This window comes from Drosophila persimilis, unplaced genomic scaffold (assembly GCF_003286085.1).
Source record: "Drosophila persimilis strain 14011-0111.01,24,50 unplaced genomic scaffold, DperRS2 tig00000798-arrow-arrow-pilon, whole genome shotgun sequence".
NCBI classification, from domain to species: Eukaryota; Metazoa; Arthropoda; class Insecta; order Diptera; family Drosophilidae; genus Drosophila; species Drosophila persimilis.
The window spans coordinates 1,069,237-1,094,321 of record NW_020825355.1 but is presented as its reverse complement, the minus strand read 5'-3'; the positions used below and the strand labels follow the sequence as shown (position 1 = coordinate 1,094,321).

Here is a 25,085-nt window from a genome sequence, read left to right as displayed (position 1 = left end):
CAAAAGGGGATTCGCCATTCAATGGTAAACAGCTCCGGTGTGCCCCCCACCCACCTCAGGGCACTCTTGCCTTTCCCTTTCCCCTAGTTTTCATCATATACTTAGCACCTGTTGCCGCATAGTTTGTTGCATAGTCTGTTTGCTGATCGAATTAACATTTAGTTTTTGTGCCGAAACAGAGTTGCATCATTCACAAATTCTGGGGCCATCCCAGCACAGGCCGTACCCAATTTTCACCTATTATGGATATGAAAAAGGAAAGTTTTCTAGCTATTTACCCAACAGATGACAGTCCCTAATTGACTCTGACAATTCGCACAGTAATGCTAGATGTGTGTTGGCCTGTAGGCCTGGCCCTGTCTGGGCCTGATAACCCCCCCATCAAACATTGGCAGGTAAACAAAAAGAAAGTATGCACAAAAATATGTGATATTACCAACAGATCGTTGGAAGTTGGAACGAGGTGTGACCGAATCCCATCGGAACCGATTTGGTCAACGCCCTCGATCGATGCACATTGAACGAATTTTGATGAGCATTACGAAATGAGAAGGGTGGTGGTGGGGGGGAATCGTGATAAACATTCCTTATAACAATTTCACTTTCGAACAGTCGGACAGTCGGACAGTAACGAGCAATTAAGGAGACATAGGGCTGTCGCATAGGAGATGTCGCCAGGGATGGCCTGTGACATCCCGTTATCCATTCCCATGTCCGATGGCATGTCCATGCAGGGGCTTCCATGTCCAATTATCATGTTAGGAAGAGAGTGAGAGCAGCCAGATCCACAGACAGCAGGTCTCCAATCCCCAGCCCCCAATCCCCAACCCAACGCTGGAGCCGCAGTCTTGTAGGCCCAGTGTCTTGGCCGCCTGTCAGTTAGACGCAATTATCCACATATTTTTTATAGAAAAAAGGCAAAAGATGCTGCTCCTGGCACTGCTGCTGTCGATGGTTAACTTGGCCCCATGATTTGTCGTTGGCCAAACGAAAGATCCATTGAAATGGAAAGAAAAAAAAACAAAACAGAAAAACCTTTGAAGTATTTCAATAATCGCAATTGCAGTGCCGTGCAGTGCCGTGCAGCGGCTGCTGTTCGGCCTCTGCGTTAGAAAGCAGGCAAACAGTGAAATTCAGTTTGAAATGGATTTGATTTTGATTTTCATTTGTGTTTCCAGTCTTCTATTTCCATTAGAGTTTCCTCGCTTCATTTTGGCCTTGTCGTCTTTTACGTACTTCGAATGCGATTATTTTTTGGCTTTGGCACGGCGACTAATTAATTGAAACGCTCGCCAATGGTCGTCGCCGACAAAGAAGACATCACAGCCATCAGAGTGACATCGGGCACTCAGCAGCCACTCAGCTGCCCACACTTATGATGGCCGACGTCTGCTGTTGGCCTGCTCAAGCCTGTTCAGGTCCAAATCCCGTGTATCCACCCATAAATCAGTCAACGAGCAAGATTCCATAGCGCCAACAGGGAGGAGGCGTTTCGATTCGTCTCCAACACAGAGACGGAGACAAAAGCTGTAAACGTCCATTACATGCTCGAGCGCCTGTCCGAACGCCTCTAATTGCCTTCGATAAATATTTATCGAGCACCTCATCTCGCAGGCTACTCAATTTTGCTCGTTCGCCATTAATTTGTTACACCTGTCGGTTAAGTTTTGTTCATTTAATTGTTTAATTGTTTCTCTCGGCGACGCTTTCTAGAGGGCAACGATACAACAATATTCCGTATACGACATGGCGGGTGCCGCAAATAATTTCTTTGGTTTGAATTTAAAGTCAAAAGACTGAGGAAACGAACTTGGTCTTCTCTGGCATCCTGCCATTCGTTCTGCCACAGTTGGGGGGCAGCAGTTTCAGTTCCCCAGCCTCCTCTGCGGCCACGACAAGTCCAAAGCTAAGCCCTAGGCCAGCCCCAGACCTCCCAGGAACACCGCTGCGCAGGGACCACAACAAAAAACAAAAAACCACAATAGTTGGTGATTTGGTAAAAATTATTGGAAAAAGAGTACTATACTATATCCTATATACATACTATTGTATGTACTATAGAAACACTATACTCCTCCCTTGCAATGCACACAGCAGCGTTTGGCCGTAATTACGAGCACCCAGCCATCGGTATTTCTGTTAATATTGCAGGGGGGGCACGGCACCAAACAATCATGTCGTTGCCGCACTCGGAGACGCTACGATACTCTCCTGCGCGGCTCTCTACAGTCACAATAAGCTGAGCAAAGACAATGCCTGGCATATGTCGTTGAAAGATACGATGGCCAATCTAATGAATCGCCTGCAGAAAAAGCTAAGCAACTTCAAGGTGCTTTTCACTCTATACCCCTTCGACCAATCTGCGGAGCTCAACCTACTTTCCTGCCTTCACAGATGGCTGGCTGTCCCAGGGGGGTCTGTGGATGCAAAGCCAATCAAGTACGGGGATTGCATATTTATTAGAGGACAAGTGGCGCCAAATTCAAATTCCCCGCTCATGCCTGTTTTTTGAACTAAAATAGCCCGTGTGGCGCCATGCAGATGCGTTTTTACGTTGCATTCAAATAAATAAAGCGCCACTGTGAAGAATTTGGGCAATAAATGGAACCCAAAGTAGTTTCAAGGCGACCAGCCTGTGTCAGATATCAATATTATGTTCGATGGCCACCTATTCAGATTCGTAGCATGTTTTTGGGTGTAAATGTAAAAAGCAAGCAGTAAAGTAGACTAGGCGCGATGTTCAAATGCGCAGACAATACGTATGTACATATATGGAATGGACTTTCTGTCCAGATACCTTTCGATAAACCCAAACATCCACTCTGAAAATGGAATAATGTTTTTGTACAAAGCCAATCATATAGAAAATTTATTCGTTTATCAGATAAAGCGATCTTTCTCGTAGCTTCAATCCAATGGATCTTCATAGATTTACATGAAACTTTTTCAAGTAAAACTGTCAGTCACATCCATAACCAGCTCAAGCTCCCCCCCTGCCTCTTTGTCGTATTTTATAGCTTTACCTGTATACACTCTCCGTTAAAACAATCTACTGTCCCAGCGCTAAGCCGTCCATCAATCAACACCCATCTCGCGGGCCATAATCTCTCAATCAACTAAACGGATTGTCAAAGAGGGTAAGGCGACTACGATTACTCAATTTGTTGCCCTTATTTAGTCACTCAATCTTTCATCTTTCGCTCTACACAAACATTCGAATGAAACTGAAAACTCAAAGTAAAGCTGCTAATAAATGGATAAACCGCCAATAATTATCGAGCAAAATTGGATATGTTTTGCCTCCACTTTGGGCCTCTCTTCTGGTGTGGCGCTTTTGTCTGGGGATCAGCCTTCGAGCTACCGTTCAGGCATGTCAAGTCATGGCTCGGCTCGGACTTCCATTTCAATGTTCGCGATAATGTTGATGATTAGACGGCAAAAAGGCGAAAAGGCAAAGCCAGCCGCAGCGCACACGCCCCTGGAAGCCAAAGAAATCTCCTCGGTGGCACACACGTCAAATGCCCAATTAATCAAAGACCCCAAACCGAAAAAAACCGAAAAAAAAAACCTGAAACGAACGTTTCTGAATAGACTTTCTTCTCTGGCTCTGGCTCTGAATCTGGCTCTGACTCTGGCTCTGACTGTGTGTCTGTGGCTCAGACGCAGACATCAATCACGTACTTCTGAGGCTCCGGGGGAAGCCTTTCTTTGGTAATGGTTTCGGCAAAAGATCGCCCACACTCGTATGTGTATTTATGCTATTTATTTAGGGCTACTTTGGGGGAAAATAATTTAATTACAATTTAGGCTTTTAACTAGTTTTAGGTGTACGTAAAGCTGCGTCCTCGTAAAGTCCGCTGACTAAAAGTGCGTGTGCGTTCTTAGCGGTGGTCGTCGCCGGATCCCAAGGGTCGGCAGCAGCTCTATCAGCGGATCAGATGTCTCGCCCGGTACTTGGTCGGCAGCAGGGCCATCGGATCGGTGTCCTTGGGCACCGCGTCGGCGGTCGCCACAGCCGGCTGCTGGCTCTCCCCGAACTGTCCCGTCGGGGCGTAGCCGCCATAGGGATCCGAGCGACTGGCCCAGCCACCCTGCGTCTCATAGTTGTAGCCCTGGCCGGCGAGCTGGGCCTGGGTCTGGGCATTGCCGTGGATGTGCAGATGGATCTCCTTGCTGGGCGGATGGCCGTTGGGTCCGCCGGGTCCGCTCAGACCAGTGGCTCCCCAGGACTCCTTGGCATGGGGATTCCAGCCGGGATAGTTGAACGTGGGCGCCGTGTGCTCGTACTGCCCGAAGAGGGTCGATTTCAGCGTTATGAACTTGCCCAAAATGGCCACGGCATTCATCAGCACCAAAACCTTCAGCAGGAACAGCGACTTCATTCCAATGGCCACCAGGAAGGCCACCATGGCCGACAGTACGCCGAACTTGAAGATGATCGGTATCAGGGCCATCTGCAGGCGACGGATCTTGCCAAAGGTACGACCCTCTGAAAGAGAAAATCGTAATTCATTAATTCTGGCGATGGCGACGGCGAGGAATGGCGAGCTCTAAGAAATCACTTGCCCCAAATGGGATTCCAGTCGGGGTTTATCTGCCATTATTACAATAATTTCATCAATAAACAGACCTGAACGCTCGGGCTATGCGAAAGTCCAATAAAAAACAATTCGCAAACAATAAAAAACAAAAAAAAAAATACCTACAGCCCACAAAAAAATGTATGAGATATTTTCTCATCGTTTTGGAGATGAGCGTACACCGTTTTTCTTATTTATTTAATACTCGTAAATAAGTTGATGCGGAAAGTGAAATTACAAAGGTCCCGAGACAGACACATCTCTCTCGATGCCTGGGTGTTAACACCTTTTAGCGTCTCTAGGCCGCATTGTTGTGGTCTGTCTCTGTGGGGAGCCCTCGCTCGAGTCAGGTTTCATTGAAAACGAAAGTGAGTCAAGCGGCCGGGGCGGGGAGAGCTGGGAAATGGGTCTTGATTAGAAGAGCCGCTAATCATTCAAGAGGCAGATGTAATCAGCTTTGAAATGGAAGGCAAAGTCGAGCACTGGACCACTACTGGGGGCGGGGGAGCTCCACTAATTGTTGTAAATGTTTTTGGGGGTTTTTGTTGACTCACCCACAGCTGAGGTTTCGGCGGATGGCTTCTCTTCGTCGTCGTCGCCGAAGAGGCTTTCACCCAGATCGCTGCGCAGCCAGGTCCAGAGTGTGCGCACCATGCCCCAGACACTGAGATCGGTGGGGTCTGTGGCCGCCTGAACGGCGGTGGGGTTCTTGCTGCCACCGGTTGTGGCGGCAACAGCTGCTGCTGCCGCCTCTTTGTCTGCCTCCTGCTCCTCCTCCTCCTCGTCGTCATCATCATCATCATCCTCGTCGTCGTTGTCTTCATTGGCTTCCTCCTCCTCGCCGACTGGTGGGGCAGCCTCCTCGGCGGCAGATGGCTCGGCTTTTTCTCCAGTAGACGAGGGTTTCTCGACCTTTTTTGTTATCTTGGCGCTAAAAGCGCTGCTCAGGCAGCAGAGGGCCAGCAACAGCACCAGCAGTGAGTGCCTCGCACTTGAACTCTTTGTGAGAAACTGAAAGTGGAGCCAGATAGAGAGAGAGGGAGAGATAGAGAGAGAGGACAGAGAAATTATATCAGTACGCTCGAGTGTGTGTCGCTCATTGTCTAGGAATGACAGCGAGACAGAAAAAGAGACGCTTAAAAGCCATTTCATCATTTCCAGTTCGGATTCAGGTTCGGTCGGAAATTGCGTAAACGAAAGACTTGGGAAACGAACCTGTCCTCGGGCCCTGTGAAAACGCATTTTAGAATCCACTTTAAGCCAGGCCCAAACTCGTAAAACCTTTTTTATGGCCCCGCACTCCATCCCCCCCACCCCCCCAGGTCTGGGGTGCGAAAGCATTTCCCATTTTGAACTGTTGCACAATCAAACATTTTTGCGTTTTAGGAAATATATTTCTTCTTTGGCCCCTGCCGCCGCCGCCGCCGCCGCTGGCAATTTATATGTTAATTTAAAAGGTTGCCAAAAAATACATATCTGTCGGATATTGTATATAAATGGGTTTTGATTTATATTTGACGCATTTGCCGGATATAACTAAAGTGAAATTTGGGACGACAGATCGGGAAAATACCCAAAAAACCCAAAAGGAAACTGGGGAAAAGGCATTTAAAGGGGAATCTATAACCCCTTGAGGGAAGATCTTTTGATTTTCGAATTTGTAAAACATTTAAAATTCCCACACACTCAATTTTTGGACTCCGTGTGGGACAACCTTTACTTGTGGCCAAATGGCTTGCCGTAAAGTGAAATCTAAATATGACCTGGCCCCAGCCCGAAATTTCTTTCCCAGAACGAACACAGAAAAAAAAAAAAAAAAACCGAAAGTCATTGGATTTGGGAGATTGTTTTGGGGAGCTTTCCATTTCCAATTCACCGGCAGAACAGAAAACCGCCGAAAACCATAATTGTAGTTACCAATTTGGGGAAGATATTCCCCCCCCCCCCCCTGGGGGCCCCAACAAAAGAGTAAACAATTTATGTGGATCTAACGGTTGGCTCCGTTCCCCCGTTTCGCTGGCGATATTTTAATTAACGCAAAGAATTTGCATGCCAAAAAAACCTGGCCAAAGGCTGAGAATTAAGCCCAAAGAATGCTAGACATAATTTGTGTGTGGCATTCGCATTATCTAACAACAAAAAAACAGAACAAAAACAGAACAAAAACTCTATTTTGGAGAGCATTGTGGCCCATAGCTTCGTTTTCCTGTTAGTAGGCCAAAACGCTTTTGTGCTCGAAAACTGTAAATGGAAATCTATTTTGGCATGGCCTTGATTCACACAAAAATTAATTGAATTTCGATGAATGCAACGCATGCAGCCCGGTTAGAAAACAAAGAAAGAAAGTCTTTCTCTCTCTCTGCAGTGATGCAACAGCCAGAGAAATGCATCCACAGATAGTGTCTGGCATTTGCATAGTTATCCATTCCGGATTGACAGACTGAACGCAGTTTTTCCAGCTTAGTTTCACTTCCAGCCCACATTAATTAGCATCTTCTGGGGCTGTTTCGTCATCGCTTCGAGGAGTGTTATCAAATCTGACTCAGGGCCCAGTCTTGGGTGAAATTTCGTTCGACTTGGGCTTGGTTATATGTAAATATTAACCGAAAAAACAGGCTGCGGCTGGCTCAAATATTTGCACTTGCTGGTGGACCGAGATTTCACTGATCCCCCAAGGGAGGGCCCCCCGCCCCCCCCCTCCATAGGAAAATCTCCATAAAATGTTTATTCTCAGACTGCCATTTCCCAACGCCCATTTATCGTATTATTTTAACTAATTTGCCAATAATTTGCCAATAATTTGGTGCTGTTTGTTCTGTCTGTCTGGCGCTGGAAATACCCTAAATTATCCAAATTATACCTAAAAGCCATAAACATTATATGGTATTTTGTTTACCCCCAGCCTAATTGAGCCCAATGAAACATTTATTACTTGTTTTGCAGGGGGGTGGGGAGGGGGGGCATAAATTCCCTGGGACTTTCTTTTCACGTGGGCTATAACCAAACATTATTATTGGCCCACATATAATTAATAATTATGTGTATGCTAATAAAATCATAAAAACAAAGCCCGCATCCCGCAGCCCCCCCCTTCCCCCCTCCCCGGAGATAATTATGAATCTGAGGCACGACTTTCTTTGTTTATGAGGGTTTTGCAGCCATTATGCAATTGAGTGGCACGTGGTTGAGGCCCGCTTGACCATTATCTAATGTCCATAAAAACATATTAAATGTCGCAGTTCATGACACGGGCCATATGGCAGGGGGGTGGGGCGCGGGGGGTCGGATGGGCCAAGATTTGAACAACAATTGAAAACGGGGCAGCGGAATGAAAACACGCCTCAAAAGAAAGTTTTTGGCCAGCACAAAACAAGCAAAAGATTGTGGCCAAGAATTTGGCATTTGTCACACTAGCTTTTTGGCCTTCATTTGGGCCTTTTGTGGGGGCCTTTTGAGCCGGGATTGGGGTAAAGCGGACGCCGAACGCGTGCCTGGCATGGCAATGGGCCCCCAACCCCCACCCCCCTAGTCTTTGGGGGGATTCCCCCGACTTGTGACTTACCATTTTTTTTTTAATGATGGCTCAGACTCTGTGATCTGTGGCTAATTGGGGCCTGCAGCTGGAGTATCCTTAATTATTTCAGTTTCAATTGCACTGCGGCGCCGGGCAATGAACCACTTTCACGCCAATCTTCAGCAGACACGCAAACAGAAACAACAATAACAACAAAAAAACACACAAAAAAACACGGTAGAGTGGCCAATGGAGTCCAAGGAGTGTGCTCTGTATTTGGCCAAGATTAAGGCGCTCTGATTGAGTCCGTATCGAAAGAGATGCCTGCTTGGGCGGCTGGTGGCGACTGCAATGCTTGAGATGTACCCACTGACTGCCACTTGGCGCTGGCCCCGGCCAACAGGTAAAGTCCGTCGTCTTGCCTCTGCCTCTGCTGCCTCTGCTGCCTCTGCTGCTGCTGCTGCTGCGTCTGCGGCTCGCTCTCGGTGTTGGACGGGTCTGTTGGCTCTGTTTTGGCCAGCGCTTCTTCGGGCTTGTTTGCTTTGGCCGCTCTCCCAGAGCCAGTTGGCGACAGCGATACAGAGACAGAGACAGAGAGGCGCACGCTCTTCCAGTTACAATTTCGTTTTCAACACTTTCTTCACAATTTCCCCTAAACGGCAGCAGAAGATCAACCAACATCGAGTCGAAACCAAAAAAACTGCAAAGTCAATGTCGCTCCATGTCCATATCGCTCTGTCTCTCTCTCTGCCAGTGTCTCCATCTCTTTTTGTGCATGTTGTGTGCTTTTATTACGAATTGTCGTGCAATGGAGCAGAGCATGAAAATGTTTTGACGAACGTGACAAAACGCACAACTGACGTCACAAATTACTGGCAGTACCAGTCCCAGTCCCAATCCCAGTCCCAGTGCCCTGCAATGCTGCTCTCCTTCACTCTTCCTCTCTCGCTGCCGCTCTTCTGTTGGGGCTCTGCTGCTCCTTGCATCTGCTTTTAAGCCCTGCCTAAACGAGGCCTCCTTTGGCCTCTACTTTGGAACAGAAACCAGCTCTGTTTCAGCTCCTGTGCCTGTGAAGATAGCCAGGCTATCTGCAGATCCCACAGCAAACCTGCTGCCTCTTGCCCCCTTAGTTATTTTCAGCTAAAATAAATCATATTTGCGGCCATAAATGTCACCAAAAAAGAGCATTTAGAGGTCTTTGAAAATAAATCTCCTTGGGCTTTCTCATGGCTTTCGTGGGGCCAAAGTGATGGCAAACATTTTTGCCGGCTACGTTTTACACGATCTCCGTCGCTCTCTGGCTGGCTGAGGCTTTCGTGATTGTCTTGACCCATTTCCACACTACGCAGGTTTCTCACTCTCTCTCTCTCTCTCCCATCTCTCCGTCTCTCCCATAGCCTCGCTTTTACGCATGCCGCACTCCCAAGGGGGCATTCATTCGATCCATTCACATTCACCGAAGATCATCTGTCTCGCGTCTCGCGTCTGCAGTGATTTGCATGATAAGCAGAGGCATTCTTTAGGTCTATAGTAGGTTGGGCATTTAAGAACCTTTAAGAACCTTTTCTGATCAGATGCTTAGGCTTTGATTTGTGGCTAATGGATTGTCACAGTTCCAAGAGGAAGTTACAGTTAGGCTTTCAATAGGCATCTTGCTCCAGAAATGAAACGAACGTTCGGTCGGGTTTACGATCATGCCATTACATCAAATGGTATTGCCACATGCCTCAGTTACATAAACAAACATAACTGCAACTGTCATAAGTCATAAGTCGCAAGTTCCAAGTCGAGAGTCCAGAGTCAAGTTCGTTGCTCTGTCGATGTCCGATGTCCGATGCAGTGTAAGTCGCCGAGTTTGCCCAAAAATCATTACATAATGGCACCCCACCCAACTGGAACCTGGCGATGGTGTGTGAAAACCGTTAAGTACCTCTCGACTGGGCTCAGGTTCACGTTCACGTTCAGGGTTCACCGGGAGGTTGTGTCTTGTCTCGTCTCGTCTCGTCTCGGGTTCAGGTTTTTTCGGGGCTCAGTTCGCTCTGGTCTGGGCCCCGCTTTAATGGGCCCCGCTCCATTCATTGGAACGCTCTATTCCTAACGGTTCTCACACCTTTTGACGGTTGATCTGTTTACCATTCTCCCCCACCATCGAATATTTGCATTTTGATGGAGGTCATTATCCGAATCGTTTCCGTTGAGATGCTGTAGAGTATTCCATTACCTGCCATTACTCTTCCGATATATACGATATCTTTTATTAACTGAACAACAAAAAAAAAACATTAATAGTATAATCCCCCGCCCTACTTTCGGCCCCAATTCGCCTGATAGACGCTCGCATAGTAGTTCTGCCAGTTGGAATTGCTCAGCGAGGCATACGGATTGTTGTAGTTGTTGTTGTTGTACACCGGATACAGATACTGGCCGATCACATACGGCCAGATGCGTATCTTGGTGTTGGCATAGGGACTCGGCGTCGTGTACGTGCTGTAGTAGTAGGGATACGGCGTGGTCTGGTAGTAGTACTGGTTCAGGCTGGAGAACGTCGGACTGGGCGTGTAGTATGGATTGTACTGTGTGTAGTACTGGGCCGTCGTCAGCTGAAAGAGGCACGGAGTTAGTTGGGGGCGTTGGAACCCTCCGCGGGCAGGACACTCACCGCCAGCAGGGTGGCCATCGATAGCCAGAAGAGGCTGCAACTGTGGCTGGACTGGTGTGACATTTTGTGCGAAGCTGGAGCTGTGTTTCCCGACTAATCTATGTGGCGCTCGGACTTTTACCCTTTATAGGCCCCCTGCGGCGGGACAATTTTACGCACTGCTGCCGGATGGCAATTTTCGCAATTAACTTTGGAGCCCTGTTTTTGCGGCCACTCGCATTTCGTCATTGAACTTGACTCATCGCCGGGTAACGTTCGGTGCCAGCAACCACCTGATGGCCGGGGTTGTTTACCCACTCGATGGCGTCCGGTGGATTCCCGTGACGTGCGAAAGATGGCAAACGCTTTGTTTCTCCGCCACAAATTAGTCAATTAATTATGAAGAGCATTTTGGGGTAGCAGCAGAATTTGATTTCGTTTTTATTTCGTTTGAACTTTGCTTATACGAAGGTTATTTGTAAATTATACAATTTGGGGGGGTGGGGGCGATCCGCAGTTGTTCCGGGGACTATCGGGAATGTAATTTCAAATAGCAAAAAAAAAGGGGGGGTTAGTGGGTGTGGGTGTGGGTGTGGGGCGGGGACCATCTCTATATACATTATATACACAACACGACTCGTTCTCCTTCTCCTTCGCCTCCTCGTCCTCTGTCTCTCTATTTCTAGACCTATCGCTAGCTCTATCGTTACGCAATTAGACTAAAATACAAAAAAAAAAAAAATTACAAAACGAAACTCAACAAAAATTGTCAACAAGTCGCTTAAATTAATATTCATATCATATCATTTTCATTTTCATTTCATTTCATGGAATTTTACACGCATTTTAATTTAATTAGTTTGTTGTTCTTTTGCAAAGACAATAAATATTTAGTTAAGTGCAAATCGATTTAGTAATCCTCATCGTCTTCATCTGGCGGATCCGTGGCGTAAGTCAGTTCATTCAGATAGAACCATTTCTGCCGAATAGATACAGATACAGATACAGATTGATTATAGATTTAGGAAGTTATGGGCCATGATCTGCGGACTTACGGGTGACTCTGTGCAATTGAAATTGTAGTCCCAATCGCAGATTCTGTATTCCTGATTGAAGCTCGTCTCGTTGGCGCACAGGTGTGGAATCCGATTGCCCTCTTCGTCGCACATATGGAAGATCTGTGGCACAGAAATGTTAGCATACTTTCGGGCGGCAAGCGAAAAGACTCGCTCTCTCTCGCTCTCTCTCTCTCGCGCTCACCTGGCAATTGTACTCCATATCGGCATAGAAGCCCACCGAACGCCGCTTGCAATCGAATGAGAATGTTATATTATCTAAATTCGTCCATTCCTTCGTCTTGTGATTTTGAAATACTGGACTGGCTGGCTCTTGGCCCTGAACCGCAATGGCGGCCAGCAGGATGGGAGCTGCAATGAAATAAATCCAATAGTGAATCCATGCCACAGATCCAAAGGGTATTTTCTGTATTCGTTTGTTTCTTGTATGGTTTGTTTTGTTGTTTCTTTTACACTTCTTGCACTCGGCCAGCTGTCTGTTGGCCACGTTCCCTCCTTCTTCTCGCCTTCTACAGGCCATGGCCAATTCCATAAGTTATTTGGCTCACGCCTGGCCCAGCACACCACGAAACGGGCCAAAAAGCAACCAACCTCAACGTCAATGGCTTAATCGACGCACTTAGCATTTAATTTGTGTCTCCCTCTCTGTCGCTGTCTCTGTCTCTCGCTCTGTCTGTCTCCGTCTTGGAGTCCCCTATTGGGGACAGGTACTCACCTAGTAAAACGCCGGAAAGCCATAAAATTCTATAACTGTAAACCATTTTTGTGGCGTTGGACATTTTGGCGTGAATTTTGTTACTCTGGCTCCTCGTTGAGGTGTTTCGCCTCTGGCTGGCCTGCTGGCGGGCTGCTCGCTCTGTTTCGATATCACGATGCAAATCCAAATCACGCTCTCAACTCTCGACTCTCGCTCGCTGGCTCTTTTGGGCCGTTTGCTACGCGTCCATTTAGTTGGCTCTTCTGTTGTCAATTAGGAAGCGTAGGTCTATGGCTTCTGGCTTCTGTCTTCGGGCTTCGGGCTTCTGGGCTATGGCTTATGGCAGGCACATGGCTAAAACGAGAAAACAAACAAAAATTTCGAATTAATTTTCAATGAATTTTTGCAAAGGAAGCCAGCTCATGAATTTTATGTATTCCTAATGATCTGTTATTGCCTTTATTTTTGTTTTTACAAACAAGTCTCTCAGGTTTCAGGCAAATCGATTGAAAATTCCCACAGATTTTGTTTTATTGCAGCAGAAAGTATTTCCAGGAAGCTCTAAAATATTTCTATATTTAATATTTAGATCTGAAATGTGATATTTGTGGGGGATAATAGCTTATAGAGAGAGGTTAAGCCCCCTAAGCACTGGCTTTTGTTCTGCTCATACCCCCGGCTCACTAGCCTCCCAGAGCTGTTATGGAGACATTCAAAGGCCAACAGCTGATCTGTAGATACATTTTCCGACAGTTTTAGATGAGAGGGGGATTCTCTCCATGGCCTCCATGAGCCTCCATGGAAATGTAGGGAGGCAAAAAATGTGCCATAACTCTCTGACCAGCTGGCCATTAAATTGAATTAAAGTGGGCTTACAGTCTATTACCAAACCAAAGCCAGACATGGCAGACAGGCCGAAAAGCTTAGACGCAATTTACATGCCGAACCCACGCCACAAATAAAATGGATCCGAGATTGACTCATCAAGCCGGATGCATCGGCTTCTTCGTTAATTGATTTCTGTTTCAATGAGAGAACCACTCGTGTACGGTCCACACCTTCTCTTGGGGGGATACAGCAGGATGTGACCCACTTTGGTGTCAATCAGAATTCTATGACTTCTGCTGACTAATTGTCGAGAAATATTCAAAGATATTTCATAATACCATTTCGCATCAATCATTTACTGTCAAATAAACAATGAACGAGACGGGGGCGGTCGAGTGGGGGGCGGGGGGTGCCATTAAAAGACAATCAGTCAATGGATTCTATTTATGCAAAACAAAATTCAACGTCTTGTGGTTGGTTTCTTTCTTTTTTCGAATTGATTTATATTTTATTTGGGTATTTTGATGGTTTTATTGTTGAAAGAAGTGAAAGAAGGCCGAGAAGGCCTTGCTGCCGCAATTAAATTGTCAACCCGGTCTGGAGGAGAATCGAAGCTGAGGCCTGGCGAGCGATTGGCGATTCCCTTGATTAACTTTTATTGTACTATCGTGTACCTCCATTTGGGGGATCTTTCACTCGGCGGGGCCTGGCGACTGACTGGTAAATCCTTGACATTTTAGTGGAATTTATGGCCTCTGGATGCGTAGATGACGTCGATTGCCATCGCGCCGCACAAAGGCCATGCCACGAAAGATTGCAGACGAAATAATCGTAAATTGTTTTTGTCTTGTCTTGGCCTCCCGCGCAACTAATTTTCCTGGCACTGGCGCTGGCTCCAGACTCCCAGCTCCAGGCTTCTGGCTCCAGGAGGGGTGCCCCCCCCTCCCCCCTGCCACCACAAAAATGAATGATATGCAAATTTTTGCCTCTCTTAAGCCGAGTCCGTGATGAAGTGAAGGCAGTCTTAAGGCGACGTAAAAGGTCATCAGTGCCCGGGCCAAGCAAAAAGTCATCTTCACGCAAAACTGGAAAACATTTCATGGAACGTATGGCAGGAGAGGGCGGGGAGGGGGCGGGGAGGGGTGGGAAGGGGATTTGAACAAAGAGGCGCCTCCAAGATGACACAGCAGCAACAGCTGTCCGTCTGCCCCCGCCTCTGGAGCCACGTATTACTCTGTCTTTCACCTTTTCGACGGACTGCCTGACCATGGCGCCTGTGACAAATGCCAAAAGAGAGCCACCACGAGCCACCAGAGTGGTGGAGCATCTCCCCTGCTATTTTTGTTTTGTTTTAATATTTCCGTGTAGAGGTCTTGGGTTTTTGGCTAATGGGAAAACACTCTTCAGGCGGCTTCACTTCATTAGAGACGCCCACAAGTCCTTAAGAGGCTTTTAGCCAAGAGGTAATTGATTTTAACGGATTTTAGACACGATTGTTGTTTGAGGCGCCATCAGTGGCTGATTTAATGGGGGGTTTTTTTCTCAACACAACAATACAACTTTATAGAGTGGGTTTTGATAGGAGTTTTGGCTAATTTATAATGCATTCGCTTTGGTTGTTGTCCATAGATCTTGAGTTCGTAAAATTTACCCACGAAAGAGGGGAAAAACCTTCCAGGACACCCTGGAACCCCCCCCCGAACTCTGGAAATTCCCCCGAAATCCAAAGAGCATTCAAACTTCGTTCTTGGGGCCAGCCCCATGATGGCTGATGGGGGGATATCCCCCGTAATGTACATCGCATCGTCACTTTTGACATTTTCTGACAAGCGTGAGAAGCGATAGAGAGAGAGACAAGACCGAGACCCTCTGGAGACGGCATCGGGCTCGGGTATGGTCGTCTATCAATTTGCTCCGGCTGGTTGACTCTTGTTGTTGGGGTCCTCCTTCGTGCCACCAGCATACCGTTGCCATACCGTTGCCATACCGTTGGCCCCGTTGCAAGTGCAGTCACACATCTGCATTCCGCGAGCATGTGCGACATTAATTTTTTAAACAATTTTGAAAGTCCCATTTGACTTGATTGTTGCTTTTGTCGGTTGTCGGTTGTCGATTGTCGACTGGCGGCTGTCGGCTGGCGGCTGTTGTTTGGCGTTTCGTTGATTGGATTTGCGGCTAATTCGGAAGTTTGTTGGCGTTGGCTTGCGAAACATCGCACTAATTTGTTAATTTCTGACGCGTAACCGAAGGCGCAATGTTTTATGAGCGGTTTCTGGGGCCCCCCCTTCTAAATTTATGCAAATTTTCCCAAATTATTTTATTTCTTGATGAAACAAAAAACCCAGGGCATAATAGTGAGGTCGAAGTGGGAAATACTCTTCGATGACGAGGGGAATGCACCCAAAGAAAAGCCCCTGAAATTTGAATTTAATTTTAATTTAATTAAAATGTATGCCAATCGATTTTCATCGAGAATGGACATTTTTAAAAGATTTGTCATCAGATTCAAATATATTTCATATTAAAAATAAATGTATTTCATTCTTAAAATAAATTCATTTCCTACAAATCTAATTTTTCTTTTATGTATAATTAGGATTCTATTTTGTATTTTTGATTATAAAATAATATCACTGATACAAATTATGTTGTTTGCTGTTACTATTAGAGCAACTTATACAACAGTCACAGGAACAACTACGATGAATACAAATTTAATGCATTATATTTTTTTTTTTAATTAAATATTTTTTAATTTTTTTAAAATTAAATATGTTTTAATTTTTTTTGCAATTAAATATTTAAAAAAAAAAATTTTTAATACATTTATGTTTAAATAAAATTAAGCTTTATCTAATTTCTCTATGTTTATATTTAAAAACAAAATATTTCCTTTAAATATGGTTGTGTCTCTTTTTGCTCTGCCATTTTTCTCTGAGTGTAGCTATAGGATAATGCCTTTATTCAGAAACTTTGCCTCAAGAGATCTGTTTTTAGACCAGGAAAGATAATTATAAGGTCTTCTCAACCAATCGGTTCCACAAATACATATTTCAGAAATGATCCCATATGATCGCAGTAAAGAACAATTGGACCTTCAAAAGTTTGAAAATCCCTTCTTTCCGCCAGAGAAAAAACCCGAAAATTTAATTAGAAATTAGCTTTTGATGTTCCCTTCACCGCCAAAATGCAACAAGGTGAAAAATCAACCAAAAATAAAAAGGAAAAGCTGAGAAAATTATTTCACCATTGGATGTGTGGCTAGTGTGTGTGTGTGTGTGTGTGGCAGCGGAAGCAACGCTAATTGGCGGAACTGCCACACAACAACAACAACAAAAACAATGGATAAAAAGAAAAGCAACAGAAATATGTTGAAACGACCAAGCGACGGCGATGGCGATGGCGATGGCGATGGAGATGACGATGACGACACCTGAGACGGCGTATTGCCACCGCGCCCCAAAGGGGATCCGGTGGGGATCGGACGGACTTACATAAGCCATAAGCAGCGGGCAAAAACATGGCCTAATCATCGCATCCGACTCCCAAGTAGCAATTGATTAGGCCGAACGCGTTGACACCTGGACAGCAGGACAACATTTTGCACAGACACACATTTTTCAACGCCAACGACTGGGCAAAACAAAAGGCTAAAAACACACACACAAAATGGATTCCGTTTAATTGAGTAGCCAGCCAGCCAGCCAGCCAGCCAGCCAAACGGGAAAACTTGTTGCGCCGGGCTACGGGTACCAGATCGACCGGCATTGCCGGGCCCCATCCCGCTCCAAAGCGCCGTGCCATATGGGGGCTTCCGCCCGCTCCGACCGATTGTTGGCCTTGAAATTTTCGGTACGCAGAAATGCGCTGCTTAATGCGAAAAATCAATATTGCTAAAAACACACAAGCACAAACCCAAACAGACGCCCCGCATCGGATATACGAGTATGTATATTCCGGCTGCAAATCAACAAAAACTAAAAAGAAAATAAAAATAAAAAATTAAAAGTTAAACCGAAAAACCGGATCGCACTCGGACTCGGAGCCGCCACTAAACAAAGCGATCAAAGCCGATTTATAAACGAAACAGCTACACCAAAGCGCCCCCAAAATATAACAAAAAACAACAACAACAAAACAGTCCAAGAAATTGAAAAAAATATACAATATTTAATTGTTAAATGATTGTAAAAATCATGAATAAAAGGCCAACAAGAAATGCTACATTTTGAGATAAAAGGTTAGGCAAAGATACACTGTTAGTGTATCTTTTGGATACACTTTTCACACAAGCTTTGCCATAATCCCTATTCAAGTTATTTAATTAAGATCTCAACAGCTCTGGAAAATGTATTTGAAACGCCTGCAGCTAAATGAAATGTAAGCTCCTTAAACGAAGGCGATTTAGCGATCTATAAAGGGGGGGGGAAACACCGTCTGGGAAATAAATTGTCAAAGAAAGTTCATTTCGAAGATATGATAACTTGTTTGACACTCGGGAAAATATAAACCAATTACTTATGATGGCTTTAACGATTGCAACTTAATTTATGGCTTATATAACCATATTTTAACGGATCCCCAGTGACAAACTACCAATTAAAGAGCGGTTTTATTAATGAATCGTATCGGGCGAGGGGATGTGTTCATCGATGGTTGGATATCGGGCCTAAGTTTCTATCAAGGTCCTCCCCCAAAACGAAACATCCTTGGCTACAGTTACCTTTCGATTAACTCTGATAATACCCTTTGTTGTTTTTGTACGTATAGGAAGCTGAGGCGGGGAGCACACAAAGCTAATAATTATTTAAAATTCCATTAAATGCGTGAAGAGATACCGCCGCGAAGCATTGATCGATCGATCGATCAATCGATCACACAATGCCAATTCAGTGATTTAAATGCCATCAGCAGTGGATGCCGATGCCCAAGCCGACCTCTGACAATAATGCTGACAACAGGCAACAACCAACAGGCAACAAGCAACAGCCGACAAGAAGACAATCACAAAAGACGGATCAGCTACCGATCCGAGCAGCAGGTCTGGCTAGCTCTGGGCTCTGACCTGCCAGACATCGGTGTCCATCCGTCATTAACATATCAGCAGTTGTGCTTCAGCAGAAATAACAATCGTTACAAGGGCAACAGACCGCAGCCAGAGCCCCAGCCAGAGCCACAGCTCCAGCCATCATCTGCTGAAGATGATAATGATGATGATGATGAAGAAATTGTTCAGTTATCTGGACAGAGATACACAGAGATACTCAGGGTGCACATACAGATGTACATATGTATTTTTAGATTCGCTAAGGTAACATCTCATTGAAGTTGCTATTGATTGATCGCCTTGCTGCCGAAACCGACACCGACACCGACACCGAACCCTATTCCTGTCCATCCTCTTAACAGCAGCTCATGGCAACTCATGTGATTTGTAGTGCGATTTTTGGCCAGTGGCTGGCGATGACGAGTCGCCTTTGAAGTGGCCATTAGGCCTGCAACGCATAGATACAAAGATACATAGATACAGCTGAAAAAAACCAAACCAATCATCGCCACAGAAACCAGCATTGCCAAAAGGCAGCCATTTATTTATTTATACATTTATTTTGCAATCTTGTATTAAATTTTTAAACTTCAAACTTGTCCAACTTGTTGGCTCGTACGTATTGTGGTATCTATAGGAAAAAAAGGTGTGATATTGAGCTCAACTTTTGGTTAAGGTTAGGGGCGGCACAGGTGATCGAGTGGCGGGGGCTCTCTTCAAGATTCCCCAGCTCTTTGGGGCATGAATGCTGTGATTCTTCTAGAAGAATCCCTTGAGTCTCCTGCTCAGCACTCAATGAACTCAAATCTTTCCATAACAGCCTCAAACAGTCTATTCAAAGCACCATAAACTTCTGTGACGCACATAGCAAGAATTATTTAACATAAAATTGAATAATTTATCTGTTCGTTTTGCCAATAAATGTATAATTTTGTTAGCTGCCAAAATCAAATCGCCCAAGCGTCCGATTTGTCGATGATTGGGGTTTTGGCCAATTCTGGTTTGATTTCTCAATTGGCTGAGTAATTTGAACCGGTTGGCAGAGCAGCCCCGAAGCAAAGCCCTTTTGGTCGAGTTCAAGGCTCGCCACGTGTCGTATACTTAATGTGCCGGTGCACACGTTGCAATGTGCTCGGACTCGGGCAAACGCTTTTCACACAATTAAACAGCAGCCAGCAGGCAGCAGGCAGCAGGCAGCATTAACTAACCGACTGGTAATGTGGCAGCCATAAATTTTATGTAAATCGCGCTGGCTTGTGTTTTTTTTTTTTTTTTTTTTCGTTTCGTTTCGTTTCGTGTAGCTTAAGTTTTATTGCAGCTAAAGAAGAAAACGGTACAGACGAGACGCTAAACAATGCAAATAAATTACGGCTGCTGCTGGTTGCTGGCTGCTGGCTGCGGGTGCGGATACTTTGTAAATACTGATGTGCAATTGAACGCAGAGATCCACACAGATAGGCAACACCGACACACAGACACTGCAAAGATTTTCCAAGAATGCGGCAAGCGGGTGGCTGCCACTCCGTAGCCGCTGCCACCGCCGCAACCGCCGCTGTTGCTGCATTTAACTTACACTTAAACAACCACAATCCTAAGCAACAAGTTTTTTTCTTTCCTTCTTCTTCTTTTTTTTTTTTTGTTTTTTTTGTTTTGTCGAAGTCATCGATTCAGCATTCAGCATTCAGCTTTTGGCTTTGTCTGGCACGCCACTCGTCGCCGAGCAGAAAATGCAAGTGAGCATTGAGTTTTTCTTCTTACCAACCACTGGAAGAGCCAGCCAGCCAGCCAAATCAGGCCCAAAAAAAGTGGAAGGCCTAGAATATGGCATGATTATTCTTTGCCATAGAATTCCATTATCAATTAGTTTCGTTTTCTAACGAAACAAGTTTCTTTTACTGGGAAGGTCAACACAACAAAATCTCTAAAAATGCATAATGGCATAATACTTGGAGCTCTTCAGCCTCTGCCTCTGCCTCTGCCTCCCCCTCTCCCTCTCTATATCGTTCCACCTCTCCTGAAGCCTCCTTTTCCCTCTGTATACAAATCTTTGTACCCAATATCTCTCTGTTTTAAGCCTCTTCAACATTTTCGTTAGGTTCTTCTACGAATTAAATACACATTTGTTGACCATTTGAAAGATTTATGAAGTGATCGTGCCTCTTTTGCATTTTATTTATTGATGAGCGATTATTTTGACACGCAAAACTATATATTCTCGCAAATAATTAATATTAATGATGGCGATAATGTTTGTGTTTCACTCCATTCATGAATAAAACAGAAATATTTCAAAATAAACGCTCAAGATTAGATTTAATAAGAAATACTATCTATTCAGTCACCCAGAAGGGTGTTGCCTGTCCAGGGGCCAGAGAGAAGACCTTCGTGGGCTTAGCCCAAGGGGGTGGGCTGTGGGTGTGGGGGGGAAGGGGCAACTCGTTATCTTGTTCTTTTGCATATTCATGCGGCGCTGTCCACTCGCTAGTGTGCTGAATGCCAAAGTTTAAACGGCCTTAAGGCCCCCTCCCCCCACCACCCGTCTGGCTTACGCAAATTTGCTCCGATTTGTGACAAATTTGGATCGTGTGGCAGGGCTCGGTCTGCGACTGGGGCAGGCATTGAATTATGCTAATTTCGCCGATAGCGATACATCATTATGCAAGCCCCACGAAATGGGAGCACACGCATTGTATAAGAGTTTCTGCAGCTGGAGGGCCTACCTACCTTTTTGGAGACTGCACTGGAGGAGGTGGTGGTGGTGGTGGTGGAGGAGGAGGCTGCGCGGTAAATCCAAAAAACCGAGACCAGAAATCCGCAAATCCGCAAATCCGCAAATCTTTAAGGCACTGCAAAAAAGACTTTCTTGCCAAATCTTGAGGCGGCCGCTTAATTATTTTTTGGAAAACGCATTTGCATAAGATTTTTGTTGTATTATTTTGTGGGTTTTTTTTTTGCTGTTTTGCTGCTGCTGATTATTATTTTGGTTGTTGTTGTTTTTTTTTTTTGTCGTATTTATGTAATAGACTTTTTTCTACTTTTTAGTTGGAGGCGAGCACTGGAAAAAATATTTTCTATTACGATGGCTGTGTTTCACCACCCCACAACAAGCAAAAGGCAACAATAAATTTTATATATGTACATCTATATTGTATATATAAATATTGCCTTGCTCTTTCTTCACACGCACACACACACAGACACACACACACACACAAAGAAATAAACGCAGACAATCGCTGAGATACACGCGCACCGTCTGGAGTATCGGGTAACCGTCAGATGCAAAGATACAAAGCCAAAGACAAAGCAACAACCGTTCGCTGGGGCACACGTCGCACGAATAAAACGGCCAAAAGACGGCCCAGCCAGAGTCAGAGCCAGAGCCAGAGCCAGAGCCAAACACTTGACGGTGGGGCCCGCAAAACAAAAACACAAACAAAAAGTCCCAAAGATCCCAAAGAGCCAAAAGACAAAACACAATATTCAAACACAACAAAGCCACAAAAACAGAGGCGAAATGAAAAGTGTTTCTTTGGCTGAATTTTTGTGTTTGTTTGAGTTTTGTGTTTTGTGGTGTCTTTCAGCGGGCTTTTGGCCAATGCATTTTTGTGTGCCGTACGCTTGTGGCCTCGTTTGCTTACAGTACGGCTGTGACGGCGACTGCGACGGCGACGGCGACGGCGGCAGCGACTGGGGAACGGGACTACTGGTGAGACGATCGATCGGTCGTGAAAACGTTTGCAAAGTCAGCGCTCAACTGGTTCGCAGGCCGCCGCTCAAATTGGTTTTATACGCGGATCCCCAGCTGAGCGGAGCGGACCAGACCAGGCCAGAGATTCAGAGATTCATTGCATTCGCAATCGCAAAGAGCTAACCAAAAGAGCTCTGGTCCAAAAGAGCGGAGAGCCATTGAGGTAGGTTGAGCGCAGGCGCAGACTCCGTCTACGTCTCCGTCTCCATCCGCTGTTCCGCTGTTGTGTGCAGTGCTGCCAACCTGCCTGTGCCAGCGGCAGTGCTGCCTATTCGGTGGGGTTTTCTGTCGAACAAGTTTCGGCTATGGGATGTTCATTCAAAGTTTTTGGCCAGCCTTTAAGGTCTTCTTACTCATGGCGAGTTCATGGCTAATTGAAATGCGAATAGCGAATAGCGAATAGCGCTGAACTTGTTCTAACTTTGAATGCGTCAGAATTCAGTTACCAGTTCTGGAGAATCTGCTGCCCTAATACCCTTCCTAAAGGTAGGACTGTCCGCTGTAGACGTTTGCCCAAACAAATATTGTGGGAATACTCCTCTCAGAGCGCCCACTAAAAGATCTCTTGAGGTGTTTCTGAAGTGTATTCTGGGCCCCGACTATGCCACATCCGCCGTCCTTCCTTTCTCGTTTTCAATTAACATAATTAAAAGTAAAGGCGAGCAAAAGCCAACCACAAAATGTATTAAATAAAATTAGCATAAGAACAACTTTTAGTTTTATTTAATCCTCTTTTTTTTTTTTCTTCTTTTTTAGTTCATTGGCTGTAGGTTGCTTGGTATTTGCCGTATATTTTTGGGAAACTTTAGTGTGGCTTTAATTTCTTAACTCCCCGTCAAGTTCATCAAACACGTCTGATTAGGAGATGGCCCGGCCGGGCCCGAGACTGGTTGCGCCTCTGCCTTTGGGCTGGTGTCTGGGGGGTTGGGCCTGGTCTGGGTCTGGGCCTGGGCCTGGGCCTGGCCTGGCCTGGTCTCTGACCGGCTATGATCTGGTCATTTGAATGCCAAAGGCATCGCCCGTTTGCTCTTTTCACATTTGCCGTTGGCTCTAAAAAGCAAATTTATGATGAGCGCGAACAACGAATTTATTACCAGCTACGGATCGACACCAAACCATAACCAGCGAAACCGAAACAGCGGCCCGGCCAATGCGAAACTCTTTTTGGTGGCTTAAATGTCAAACTAATTTAAACAAGAGGAGCCATTAAAACTGGATTAATTAAAGGCGCAACGGCAGCGGCGACGGCAGCGACGGCAACGACTTTATGCATTGATGGATATCAAATGTTGTATCTCCAGTCGGTTCTCACTTTAGAGGCCACCGAATAGAGGCTCTCAATAGCGGAACTGAGAGATTGATTAATGGACCGACTGATGGTGTATATAGTAACTTATGTCCACCCCTAATGATGGCTTACGGGAGTGATAACCAAGAAGCCTCTTAATGGAAATGTTACGATCCACTCTACGAGTATGCCAACACACAATTAAGGTTTTTATGGGCTGTAAACCCGATGGATGGGTCAGAAGTCTTCTGATTGAAAGACTCACAGGTAGACCTAGAGGAATGCACTCACTGATTGATTGGTTGTGGTCAGATCTGGCCAGCAGCTAAGCCACTATTCAAATGATTGCCTAGATGAGTGATTATCTTTGTGGCGCCCCGACATTTGTCATTCGCTTGGCGTCAGCCTTCTCGCCTTCCTGGCCGTGCAATTAGCACACTTTGCTTTTATAATTACTTCAAATATTTTAATTAACAAGTGGCCGGCTATCGGGGCGTATGCGCAATGTCGCTTAACCGCTGCACAAGCCACAAGCCGCCAGTTCCCATACAGAAATCTCAACTGAACCAAAAAAGGAAAGGAAAGGTGTTGACCTTGTCAGCCGCCGGTCGGTCGGTCCAACACGCACCGCGTTCCAGACCTCGTCTGGGCCCCCACCAATACTCCATGGAGAGCCCTTCACAAGAACCGGGTGTCCGAGTGAAGAAGTGAAGAAGTGGAGAAGTGAAAAAGTGAAAGCTGCCTCCGGTTGCAAGAGTCATCCCTAAATCATTTCAAGTTCAAGGTTTTCTGGTCACTGGTATTTAAACATTTTTCATATCCCAATCGAATGTATATATATATATATCTTATGTATACTATATATTTATACTCGTATTTGTGCTAATTTCTTGACATTTACCGCTTTCGTTTTGGGGGCTTTTGTTGTTGCCACACTTGATCACTGGAATTATGTCCATAATTACGCTGATGTTAATCGATTTTTAAGTCGTTTTTCCCCCTCCAAAAAAGAGAAGAAAAAAAAAACAGTTTTTTTTTGGAGCGGATTATACAACAAATATTTAACACCTTGCAGACAATGGAAGTCGGTTTTATGATGGTGTTGGGATTTGGATTTGGATTACTTTGAATTGCTTTTCAAATCCACTCGGTAAATTAAATCGTGTAGATGCCCACCCCCTCCCCCCCTTCCCCACTTGTCCGACCAATGTTGAAAGTCAATAAAATATCAAGTTTTAATTTATGTGCTTGTGTGTGTGTGTGTGTGTGTGTGTGTGTGTGTGTGTGTGTGTGTGGCTTGTTGCCAAGCCAAAGCCCCAAATGTTTGCATTCAAAAATACTTGGACTCGCACTAACTGCAGGTTATTATTATCTAGAGCATGAAATTCGAATGACCGCCTGACTGGAGCTCGGCTCGGACTAGACAAGTGCTGGCCGGTGGCCAAGAGATTGTTACGATCATAATAACAGAATCTATCAGATCAAATCAGAGCCAAGGCGGCCTCTGATTGCACTGCCATCAGATTAAGGAGGGGATTAACTGGGATTGGTGCCTGCCATTCGGTGGGGCAGCCTACGGGGGCCATTACTTTCGTGAGTGCTTTATCAAGGTAATGGGTGATCGGGGATCGGGGATCGGGGATCGATGGTATAGGCTACCGCTTAG

General features: G+C 45.5%; 3 protein-coding genes across 4 annotated transcripts; all 3 read right to left on the bottom strand.

Moving 5' to 3' along the window:
* Positions 1–3,926: 3,926 nt before the first annotated feature.
* Positions 3,927–5,680, bottom strand: LOC113566618. The gene is made up of 3 exons (XM_026993053.1): positions 5,660–5,680; positions 5,135–5,591; positions 3,927–4,489 (listed from the first exon to the last, which is right to left on the bottom strand). The coding sequence occupies exons 1-3, from the start codon at positions 5,678–5,680 to the stop codon at positions 3,927–3,929; spliced, it is 1,041 nt and encodes a 346-aa protein (XP_026848854.1).
* Positions 5,681–10,397: 4,717 nt separating this feature from the next.
* Positions 10,398–10,816, bottom strand: LOC113566617. Its single transcript, XM_026993052.1, has 2 exons — positions 10,754–10,816; positions 10,398–10,694 (listed from the first exon to the last, which is right to left on the bottom strand). The coding sequence occupies exons 1-2, from the start codon at positions 10,814–10,816 to the stop codon at positions 10,398–10,400; spliced, it is 360 nt and encodes a 119-aa protein (XP_026848853.1).
* Positions 10,817–11,539: 723 nt separating this feature from the next.
* On the bottom strand, positions 11,540–22,118 carry LOC6602949. Of its 2 annotated transcripts, none has more exons than XM_026992971.1 (5): positions 22,022–22,118; positions 12,524–12,859; positions 11,993–12,159; positions 11,788–11,910; positions 11,540–11,711 (listed from the first exon to the last, which is right to left on the bottom strand). In XM_026992971.1, exons 2-5 carry the CDS (start codon positions 12,585–12,587, stop codon positions 11,643–11,645), a joined length of 423 nt encoding a protein of 140 aa, XP_026848772.1. In that variant the 5' UTR covers positions 12,588–12,859; positions 22,022–22,118; the 3' UTR covers positions 11,540–11,642. The 2 variants fall into 2 exon arrangements, with proteins under 2 accessions (XP_026848772.1, XP_026848771.1); XM_026992970.1 differs by lacking the exon at positions 22,022–22,118 and adding an exon at positions 21,105–21,248.
* Positions 22,119–25,085: the final 2,967 nt, after the last annotated feature.